Raw genomic sequence first — 11,680 nt, 5'->3', positions numbered from 1 at the left:
TCATAATTTACAGATTTAACTTTTCTAATGATATGGCTTATTTTAAAAGTTGTTTCCTCAGCATGTGGGTTAAATAAATTCTTTTTATTAAATAAAAAAAGAGCTAGGGAAAAAATGCTATCAGATTCAGCAGTAAGGCTTCCCCCACACATTGAGCTCTGGGCTTGCAGATCTCTCAGGCCCCTGCAACTATTACTGATTATGTATATCTACCACTAGAGGGAGGTCTCAATACACACTTTGCCAGAATTACATAACCATTCACTATCTGGATACCTATAACCATTCTCTAATATTAGAGATTTGGACTCTATTCTGCCTCTAGAAGGAGAAGAGGGTGATAGTGACTAGCTGGAGGCTACCCCAAGTGCACACATTTTGCATATTCTCTCTGAAAGCCTGAGTGAATAAGGCCTGATAATGTTTGCTTGTCATACAAGTGACCTGGATTCTATTCCCAGTTCTGCCTGAAGTGACTCTTGATATGGTTTCTGTTAACTTATTTATAAAACAGAGGAGGGCTTCTCCTGTCAGCATCATAAAGGAACGTAGAATCCTTACAGAGCGAATGCCACCCAGTTCGCATCCTTACAGAGTGAATGCCACCAGAGATCAATCGTTGTCTGTCATCCTCTTTGGCATCATTTCGGAGGCGTGGGCAGCCCTATGATGACTGCCCTTGCAGAGGCATTTCTTGATGGATGCACAAGGCCTTCTCATCCCTGCTTCCTGAAGGGAGCCAGGGCAATGATGTAGTGCACGGGACCGTAGGGAGCAATGGATCCAGGAAATTCATGCTTTCTTAGCTCCAAGTTCAGTGCATTATCTTCCCTTCTGTCCCACAGTACCTGCCCAAGCTGCCTGTTTCTCTCCATTTCTGCAGTACTCTCTGCCTTTGTGGATTCTGACAGCCAAAAGGTGGACAGCCTCCTGCAAAACAGGCAAGCTCTGGGAAGGGAAGGGGAAAAAAAAGAAAGATAGAGAGAGGGAGAGAGATCTGTGGAAGGGATTGAGAAGCACCATCTGGTGATGCCATGTGAGATACCCCTGCCCTGAGCCTGGTGAAATTACAGTCCAGGAAATTCCCCAAACCAGGCAGGATTGCGCGGGGAGTCACTGTGCTCAGTGCCAGTGAAGGCGAGGGGCCAGGGGCAGTGCAAGGAGAGCGGAGAAGGGAGAGAAAGGAAAGGAAAGATTTATTCGGGGGGGGGGGTGTAGCGGGGAAAGCGAGGCGGGAAGGGGAACAAAGGTCGGGGCAGACGCTGGGCAGCAGAGACAAGTGAGCGCTGAGGCCAGCGGGCGCGGGGGGCGGCGGCGCACTACAAAGCATCCCCGGCTGAGCCCCGCAGCCCCCGGGCGCTCAACAGGCGTCACCCCCAGCCCACGCGGGCGGCTGGGCGGGACACCTGCCCGGCCGCGGCTGGGCACGGGCACGGAGACGGCCCCGGCTGCCTTCCCGCGGCGGGCGGCAGGCTCCAGACCCCCCCGCGGGGGCTGACACCCCGCCCGCGCCGCGGCTCCGCTTCCTTTGTGTGCGCCGGGGGGCCGGGAGGAGGCTCGCTCTGCCTCCGCGCGGCCCGGGAGGCGGCGCGGCACGGCGAGCAAGGCGGCCGCAAGGTAACCCCCGCCGCCCGGGAGCAACTGCAGGCGCCGCGGGGCCTGGCCCCTGCCCCCCCGGCCGCAGCGCGGGTCCGGCTGAGCAGGAAGCGCGGCGTAGGCGGCGGCGGCGGCGGCGGCTCCGCATCGTGCGTCTCCTGCACTTTGCCATGGGCCGGGGACAGCGGCGGGGCTAGAGGCGCGGGGCCAGGAGAATGCACCATGGCAGCATCCAGTAACTCCAGCCTGTCCGGCTCCTCCGTGTCCTCCGGTAAGTTTCTCCCCCGCCGCTGCCTTAGTTTGTGCGCGCGGTGCTGGGCGGGTGGTGGCGCGGGACGGGGCCGGGGCCAAGTGCGGCGCCCCGCGCCCGGCGCCCCGCGCCGCCTTTGTTTGTTTCGGCAATGAGCGGGGGGCGGGGGCAGCCCTGGGCAGGGGGGCAGCGCGCAACTCGCCAGCCTCCTCAGCCGGCGGGGGAAGGAGGGACGGGAGCCCCTGCCCAGCTCTGGGGCTCGGCTTTTTTTTCTTTCCAAAGCCTGGGCAGCTTCTGAAAGCATTGCGGAGCCTGCCAGGCAGGCTTCTGCCTCCCTCATTGTTTCCCGGGGCTCCTGGCGGTGTCCAGCTGGTGGCCCTTGGCTTGTCACGGGGAGTGGAAGGTCTTTGGGGCCAAGACTGACTGTTTTCTTGTTGCCCCTCTGCTCAGCCTGGGGGGCTCCTCTGGGCCGTGCCTGGGCCCTGATAGTGTGTGTGTGTGTGTGTGTGTGTGTGTGTGTGTGTGTGTGTGTGTGTGTGTGTGTGTGTGTGTGTGTGTGTGTGTGTGTGTGTGGTCATGGTCATGCATATAGGTAATGATAGTGTGCTTTGATACTGCACATATATTGTGTGTCTGTGTGTGCATACATGCCCCTGGTCATGCACATATATCATGAGTATGTGTGTGTGTGCATGCGCGCGCACGCTTTTGGTCATGCACATATATAATAATAATGTGCTTGTGTGTGTGTGTTCCTCTGATACTGCACATATATTGTGTGTGTGTTTGTGTGCATACATGCCCCTGGTCATGCACATGTGTCATGATTGTGTGTGTGTGTGTGTATACATGCCCCTGGTCATGCATATATATCATGATTGTGTGTGTGTGCACCTCTGGTCATGCACATATATCATCATGAGTGTGTGCGCATGTGCCCCAGGTCATTCACATATATCATGAAGTATGTGTGTGTGTGTGCGCGTGCTTCTGGTCATGCACATATATTGTGTGCGTGTGCCTACCTCTGGTCATGCACATATATAACATTATGCCTGACCAATCTGATTGCCTTCTAGGATGAGATGACTGGCTCTGTGCATGTGGGGAGAGCAGCAGATGTGATATACCTTGTTTTTAGTGAGCCTTTTTATACACTGTCCCATTCTCACAAGCAGGCTAAGGAAGTGCAGGCTGGATGAATGGACTGTACAGTGGCTAGAAAACTGGCTGGAGCATCGGGCTCAAAGGGTAGTAATCAATGTCTCTGTCTAGTTGGTAGCCAGTATCAAGTGCAGTGACCCAGGGGTCAGTCCTGGGGCTGGTTTTGTTCAATATCTTCATCAATGACCTGGAAGATGGCATAAAGCACACCCTCAGCAAGACTGCAGATGACACCAAGCAGGGGGGAGTAGTAGATACACTAGATGGGTAGGGCTAGGATTCAGAAAGAGCTAGACAAATTGAAGGATTGGGCCAAAAGAAACCTTATGAGGTTCAATAAGGACAAGTGTAAAGGCATGCACTTAGGCTGGAAGAATCCTATGCACCAGGTACAGGCTGGGGACTGACTGGCTGGGCAGCAGCTCTGCAGAAAAGAACCTGAGGGTGGACAGCTGAAGGGGACTAAGCTGAATATGAGCCAACAGTGTGTCCTTGTTGCCAAAGCATCAGCTAGGATTTTTAAGAGTCTGACTTCTGCTTTCTTGTAGTTCATGGTTCTGAACCATGAAGTTGAAAGGGGTCATGACCATCTTGCATTTTTAGGAGCTGGATAGGAGAGGGGTGGGTCTCAAAAAATTGTTTTATTTTACCCTGGGGCCGTGATATGGTTGGAGTTGTGAACCACAGACACATTTGTTCAGGTAGTTTAATCAAAGTGACAGAAGAAGTGAGAAGAACATAAAAACACTCCACTCATCTCTGAAATATGATGGTCTTCTAATCAAAGCAATGAATTAGGGAAATCTATTGTATTACCTTCTCAGCTAATTGATTCTTTATATAATTCATTTTTAAGTTACAACTGACAAATGGGACAACAAAGTGGAAATAAGAATATTGTAGTAATTAGGAGAGAGAAACAGGGGAAATGCAGTGTCTCAGTGTACTTGTGATGTAGTGTTTATACCAAAGTACTGAAAGAGCTAGGACCAAAATACATGCACTCTTCTTGAAAGGCATTTAAGATCTTTGGACCTGATGAGAATGATATATGTTTAGCAACACGTATATCTGTGATGGTAAGCATGACAGTGACCTTTGTGTAATGTGCTAAAATGGACTAATGTGTAGTGGGTATGTGATAGTTTAATGCTGGGATTAGAAAGTCTTTGGGGGGCAGGGATTATTTTTTGTTTTGTGTTTGTACAGCACCTAGCACAAGCTCTGTCCTAAAGCTAAGGTTTTCTAGATGGTATAACAGTAACAAGTAAAACCATGATCGCTCTCCTAAAATGAGGTACTAGCTTTTACTTTCACACATTCAAACTTCATGTATTTATCTGTGTGCCTATAGTTTTAACAAAATGATTTTTCCCTATGCCCTTGTTAATGAAAAAGTCAATATCCTACAGTAAAGCAAAGTTTCCAGTATTAGCAGGCATATCATATCTGACTGCACAGCCACATTTCGGCTGTCTGTGGTTTCTGTTCTCAGAACTCAGCAAGTCTTAGAAAATACTTTTAATATCATGCAACTGCATTTGCTTGCTTTTACATTTATTTTGATATAATTATATTTGAGTTAACAAGATAAAGTCTTGCAGTTGATATAGTTAAGTTCTCTCAGTGGACGTGAGGAAATACAGAATAGTAATATATTTTGCTAATGGAAAAAGATGTGAGGTCTAGGGTGATTGCAGGATGCTAAGAGGCTGACTGGTGACTTGCCGTTTGACCTTCATCAAGTCACTTACATTTCTGTGGGTTATTTACTTATTTCTATTATAGGTTGATTAAATTAATGCTTGTAAAGTGCTTTGAGATCCTCAAATGAAAGGCTTTTAAACTGTTCAGTATATCTATATTTGAAAACACATTTTTAACCTCAGCAAAATTATTTCTCTTATTTTTTGTAAACCATAAGAATCTAATCTGTTTATTTTATGGTGGTATACATCATTTTTGGAATCTTAAGATCTCTGTCAGTTAGTATTAATTTTTTTTATCTTGCAGCTGCAAAAAATGACATGTTCTGACCTTAAGCTGCTGCATTTATAACTTTGATGCATGCGGTAGATGTTAGATTTGAGCATTCAAAATATGTCAGCAGTTTTCAGTGACTCAGAGCTTGTTTACATGAGGGATTTTAGTTCTGGTAGCTATAATGGTGCCACTTGCCATGTCAAGTAGATATGCTGCAATGAGTGGTTGGATACCAGTCTCTGCAGAATTGCACATTTGAGGGAAGCAATTCTCTTTTATAAGCTTTGCTAAAATGAGAGGTGTTTTGCAAGGCTATCAAAATTTTGACCAATATATGGTGCTTGTGCCCATACACAGGTGAGGGCCACAGTCTCTCTCACGATGACTAGAGCCTGTCTCACAAGGAAAAGAAAAATTGTGTGTTTATGGAGTTCATAAAAGTTACTACTTGAAGGGTAGATAAGTAATCCTAACCCCTTTAATGATGCCAGTGGAAACATTTCCTCCTTTTTCTTATTCATGTTATTTAGTTCTGTTCCTTGCTAATTTTCTTTAGTGGGAGCAGAATTGGGTATTAGATGATAGTTTATTTTAGGAACCAATCTATACTAGATACAGTGGTACTGAGTTGAGCACAGATCAATTGTAGTGATAGTAATGCTTGGAGGAATAAAGTACTTTACATGTACTGGCTCGTAATGCCTAAGGACATGTTAATGCAATTGGCCATTTGCAGTGTAACATTTTCTTTTTCCTATGTCATCAGAACATGTCAGAAAGGCAAAATATAAGATAATGGTTCGAGTACTTCCCATGTGAAGAAGCTGCACAATAATGTTACCATTTATGTATTTTCTATCAGTTCTGTCAAGTCAGTGTTACTGACTTATATTAATTGTGAGTTGTGTGACTGTATAGGAATAATATTTGATTCTGTGTTGAAAAAGTAATTTAAAAAAGTTTTATGAACATTAAATAATTCTTATAGCACTGCTGCAAGGTGATACATTGCTATTAGTTCTCAGGTGGAGAACTGAGACACCGTGGTGTGCCCAAGACGTTTGTGGAAGGTAGTGTTCTAGTCATTCAAAATGCAGTTCTTTGTTACCTTTTCCTTTAACAATTAGGGAACTTCTTTTTCTTTTTTGAGAATTATCATTCTCTAATATTAGTCTTGTGTAGTTCCACTGTCATGTTGCTAATTATAGACTCAGTAACTTGGACACTTGCCTGGGGCCTGATCCAGCTAAAGTTAATTAAGTTGTTTTTCACTGACTTAAGTGGAAACTGGCTTAACCCTTTAACACAGAAAGTTGGATGGAAAAGGTGCATATTAGTATTTTCTCACCAGGGTCTTTGGCAGACCACTATATAAACTATTTTTCAGTAAAATTTTCAAAAGTATGCAAGTCAACAAGGCTCGTGAACACCTACCTCATTGGGACTTGAGTTTCAATAGGACTTGGGCACTTTGGAAAATGTTGTTCTTTCTGCTTAAAAATTCACAGCTGGAAATATAGACAAAATAAAAGGGCTATAGTTGTGTTAAATGGGGGTTTAGTATTGCCCATCAGTCTTCTTATCTGGAACCCTGTACTGCATATGCCATGTTGAAACTGCAGTTATTTAACATGTGGATGTCAACTTTTTTCTCAGGAATTCTCCCATAGCATGCATCAGAGTGACCTGCTGACTTACCCCATGCCAGCTCTTGCTTCTGCTTTCCCTCACTTCTAAAGTATCCATTTCTTGTGCTGGTTGCACCAGCCCGCTTGGCCTGGTTCACACCTCTAACTTTTCTTCCCTTCTCCCAACAATTTGTGCCATTTAAATACCCTCAACTCCAATTCACAGCCCACCCCCCTCTCTGTTTACTGACCTTTAGTTCCTCCTTTGTTCTTTCCCTCGTAGTTTAAAACTTCCATTTCCAGGTTAGTAAACTCTTCACCATTCTGACTTCACACCAGTACTCTCCTTTCCCCTTGTAGCACAAATGGATGGAGAGTTACCTATAATAGATAAACTTCAGGCTCCATTCTTGAAACTTCGTCCTAGAGAAGCCAGTAGTCAGTGAGGATCAGGTATAGAGACCTCTGTATCTGTTCCACTCCAGCCTGTGCTTCTGGGTAGTATTGTATGTGGATATTGTCCCATCTTGTTGGTCAACAAGAAGCTCAGCTAGACCAGATGTTGTCGCAACTTATTTTAATACAATTCAGTGGTTTTAAAATGCTATTTTGTGTCCTTTGGGAATAATATGCTCAACTAAATTGATATACGTTCCTTTTTGAAAAGTAATAGTTTTTTTTTTTTTGCACTCGAGTACTTAAAATGTGTGATTAGCAAAGAAACACTTACCTGTCCTGAAGTTCAGAATAAACATATTACCCGTTATTGGTCAGCAGTCCTTAATTTAATTAATGGTGCCAAGGATCATTTGTTTTACAAAAATCCTGTAAGGAACAGAAAAAGCATCAAAATTTGTTTTTATATAAACTGAATTATGTTTATATAAAGACAACGTGGTTGCCAGTGAGGTGGTTTCCCCATATACTGTGTGTTGTGCAAAGAGAAAAAAATACCTAGCATATAAGGAAGAAAAATAGTAGGCACTTCCGTTAACTTAACAAGGTCAAAATAAAATATTAAAGGCTCATGACTCTCTGGGGGCCCATGAAGTTGCTAAGATGTGAAACAGACATATATTGTAAAAAAAAAAAGCCAACATAAACTGATTTTAATTAAGATCCTAGCAAGTGAAAATAAATGAATTGGTATTATACACATATTCAGAAAGAATTTAATTGGGAAAAAGATTGGTGAGTGAACATAGGTATTTATTCTTAATGATTTCATAGAAATAGCATTGTGAAAATGGTATGTGAAAGCTCTATAAATAATGTTGTGTTTATGTTGATAAAGTGCTACTCTTGATTCGAAACAGGACAATAACAATTCTGCTCTTTTTTCTGTTCCTCACGCTGAGCTTTTAGTAGCTGTGGGTTTTAGACTTGAATTAAAGCTTACCAGTCACTTGCATGTGAGGAGACTGGAGAACATAACATTGATATATTAAAAAAAGAAACTTTAGAAAAGAAAAATTTCCAAATTATTGTTCTGATCCATCCAAGATTAAATGCATCAACTGGTGACTACCCAGGATAAGATGTGTTGAATAACTCTTACAAGACACCTTTGATTTATTTCATTTGTATTTATTTGCTGAATAACAAAAGTCAATTTTTCTTCTTGATCTACTTGTCTCGGAGACGTATGCTTAGGATCAGATGTACCATGTTTCATGCAGTCTTTATGATGACCTTTTTGGATCCCAGTTCACTTGACTAGGCTTCTACCTTCTGTTTTCCTGGTCCCAGGTAGTTTTAGATGTGCCAAATAACAAGGGATTATAGGAAGGGACTCTTGAGGTTACTGAGTCTTTCTGCACCATCACATACATCAGTCATGCATGTTTTTGCCCACAGTGCTTTTCAAGAAGCTTTATTTTTTATTTAGTAGACTGACTTAGCTAAGTCTTAAACAAGGGTGTTTTGATAAAGATGTTGTTAAAAATGTGCTAAGTTTTAAAAACAAAAGCAATGTACTTTCTCTAAAGGGCAATGTTGACAGTGTTTTCCTTTACATGCTTAGTTTGTGTGCTGGCAGAAAAAATGCTCAAGCTGGGGGGCCAGTCTGTTCCTCCATATCTCTTGCTTTTGTTGAAGCAATGAACTAGGAGAATTATGTTCAGGAGAACTATGTATTAAGAAATGCCACATTAATATTGCATGAAAAAGCTTTTGTTGCAGGGAAATGTAACAGGATTTGTACAAGAAGCTATAAATCTATAATTCCATATACACCACTTCCTTACAGGTGCATTCACAATTCATATGAGAATTGTATACAGAAGTTAGTGTAAATGCATAGTTTTAACTCCTAGGAAGAATAATCCATTCTTGCACTCTTTTTTCTCACCTTTGGTTATAAGAATGTAAACTTGAATTTTATATTTTGGAGATTGTTATTACTAACTGTGAATCATGCAGAGTTCAACAATAATAGTTTCATCACTCTGCTGCACTCGGCAGTGATCCAGCTTCTGAGGCTGGAGAATGAGTAGTTTCTTCCTAGTACAAGGGAACCAATGTTGCAATAATGCCATGGTATCATTAATGTTAAGATTTGTGGATTAGTATGCTAGTACTTGACAACAGGGAGGGACTTATGCATCTGGTAAGGTAAATCCGGTAGGAAAGTGTTTGGAATAAGATAAACCAAAGGTGCTGAGTCCCACATCATTTTTTATTGAACAAGCTCCTTACAATAAGATTATCCTCAGAACACACTGTTTATTCCCTGAGCTGACTTTATCAGAGAATCTGGTTCATATTGGTGAGGATGGCTTATTTACCATTATACAGGTTTCCCTCAATTTATGCGGTACACGCATTCCAAGACAACGGAGCATAAATTGAATTTGCATAAAGTGAACCCAGCTTACAATGGACTAGATAGAGATACGTTCCCACACTGGTGAGGGAGGGAGGGAGTAAGGCTGGGACTAGGGGAGGGGTGCGGCACAGCCCATAGGCAGCTCCTGGGGCTGCAGTGGGCAACAAAGTGGAGGGAACTGTGAGTGGACATGAGGCGGAGGGGTGGGGGGCACGAGGTGGGGGGAAACGGCCCTAGCTGCTATGTGCCTCCCCAGGAAGGCTGCAGGCTGGGGGGGCTGCACCAGGCTTTTCCTGGGGGACGTGGGCCCCTGGATCTGTGCGCAGGATGAGAATAGGCTGTCACTGCAGGCTGGGGTGGTGGAGGCACCTGGCTCTTCCTGGTGCTTGGGGTGGGCAGTGGCACTGGGAGGGGGGTTGCTGCCACCCCAAAATTTGCTGTAGCCCCCCCAACCTGGCCAGCGGTACCACCATCTCCAGCCTGCAGCGGCAGGCTGCTGTCGTGTCGTGTGCAGATCCCGGGGCCCGTGGCCCCCTGGGAAGAGCCCAGCGCAGCCCCCCCAGCCTTCCCAGGGGGCATGTAGCAGCAAAAGCTCCGCCCCACACCCCACACCCACTCACCAATCCTGCTGCATTGCTGCCTGCTGCAATCCTGGGCCTTTGCTTCTCCACACTCACCCCAGTCCCTGCTGCAGCAGCCACAGGAGCAGCTGACACCGGCTGCCTGTAGCTGCTGGGCTGCACCATGCCCCGAATCTCCTGGGGCTCTGCTTCTCCCCCCTCAACCTAGCTGCTGCAGCAGACCTAGGAGCAGCCAACACCACCTGCCTGCACCATGGCACAGCACAGCCCAGGGGTGGGCTGAATGTGTACAAGGGGAGCCATGATCACATAAGAGTCAATTTACCTTGCATATAAGGAATTTTGGGTAGAAAAAGGGTGATTGCATAAGAGCAAATTTGAATATATAGAACCCACATAAATCAAGGGAAACCCGTAACTGGTAAATTAATAAATAGTAGCTAAGGGCCTTTCCTATGAATGGGTACAATCACTAAATCAAACATAACCCACTGTTACTCTTAGTTTTGGCCTATGTTTCTGTTTCAGACGCTTGAGTTGTAGTAACATTTTCATGTTGCTGTTGCTGTTTTTTTGTTCCCAGCATCCATTTAAGCAACACTACTCTTACCTCATAGAAATTGCAATAGACTATAACTGCATGCTTTCTTACTAAAAAAAAGGAAATGAAATGATGGAAAGGTTAGAGAATTTACCTGTTGAATCTTGTTTGCCACTGTCTGTGGCTTTGCTGTGGAAAGACATGCAGAGCTTCGGGAAGTAAATCACCTTCCCAAATCTGCCCAAATGACTTACTGATCATGCAAGAATATCTAAAATTAGCTTTGGCTTCTACGTATTGAAAGATAAACCCTCTCCTTAATACAAGTATGGGTAGGCTTGACTTTATATCCAGTTGTGATGTCGCAGTATATAAAAGAATTTGTGGGTAGAAGTAAAACCTGTGTTCTGTGTTGTTGCATATGTATGATGCTTAACCTTCCAAGCAATGCAGAAGCAAATGAACTAAAATAAGTCTTTTAACAGTAGATTTTTTTATTTTATAACTGGTGATAAAATTAGCTCTCATTTGTTTTGTAACTGGTGATAAAATTAGTTCTCTTTGGTGAAAAAATTAGTGCTCATCTCTCTTTATGATCAGGGATCTTGATTTTCTCTGATAAAAAATTGAAAATTCTCTGCTTAAGCCTCAAAATCCACGTTTTTCTATGATTAAAATGAAATGCCACTATATATATAATCAGTTGAACACAATATTTTATTGATATATTTACAATTTTAAAACAAATTGGAAGCCTACCAGTGACTCAATCACTATAATAAAATAAATTCTAAATACCTACCAGCAGGCACTCCCTATGCCTAAAGAAGGGTGACTGCGCCCCTTCACTGCTTTGTGGCATTGAGCAGCCCTGATACATTGGTGCCCTGCCCATGCCATAGGCCTCACTCCCAAGCCACAGCCCTCCAGCCCTGCTGGTGCTCCTCACTATTGATCCACAACCCTGCCGGTGCCCCTAACTCCCCACCCACAGCCCTCTATGCCCCCAGGTGCTCCTCCCCACACCCAGCTCTGCCAGAGGGAGCCCCCAGCTGCCAGGGCTACAGGGCCAGGGACCCAGGTACACAGCTTCCTTGGCCCCTCTCCTGC

General features: G+C 44.3%; 1 protein-coding gene across 1 annotated transcript in view; it reads left to right on the top strand.

Annotated features, from left to right (window-relative positions):
* Nucleotides 1–295: 295 nt before the first annotated feature.
* The window catches only part of CHN2 (chimerin 2), a 230,455-nt gene continuing 219,070 nt past the window's right edge, over nt 296–11,680 (top strand). Inside the window, exon 1 of the mRNA XM_090046649.1 lies at nt 296–1,867. Coding sequence (XP_089902775.1) covers nt 1,819–1,867 — 49 coding nt within the window. The 5' untranslated portion in view covers nt 296–1,818. The remainder of the gene's footprint in view (nt 1,868–11,680) is intronic.

Source organism: Crocodylus siamensis, chromosome 5 (genome assembly GCF_052110815.1).
Source record: "Crocodylus siamensis isolate JL-2025a chromosome 5, ASM5211081v1, whole genome shotgun sequence".
In the NCBI taxonomy this organism is placed as follows: Eukaryota; Metazoa; Chordata; order Crocodylia; family Crocodylidae; genus Crocodylus; species Crocodylus siamensis.
Note: the sequence above shows the minus strand (reverse complement) of the source record. Positions and strands in the feature narration are given on the sequence as shown.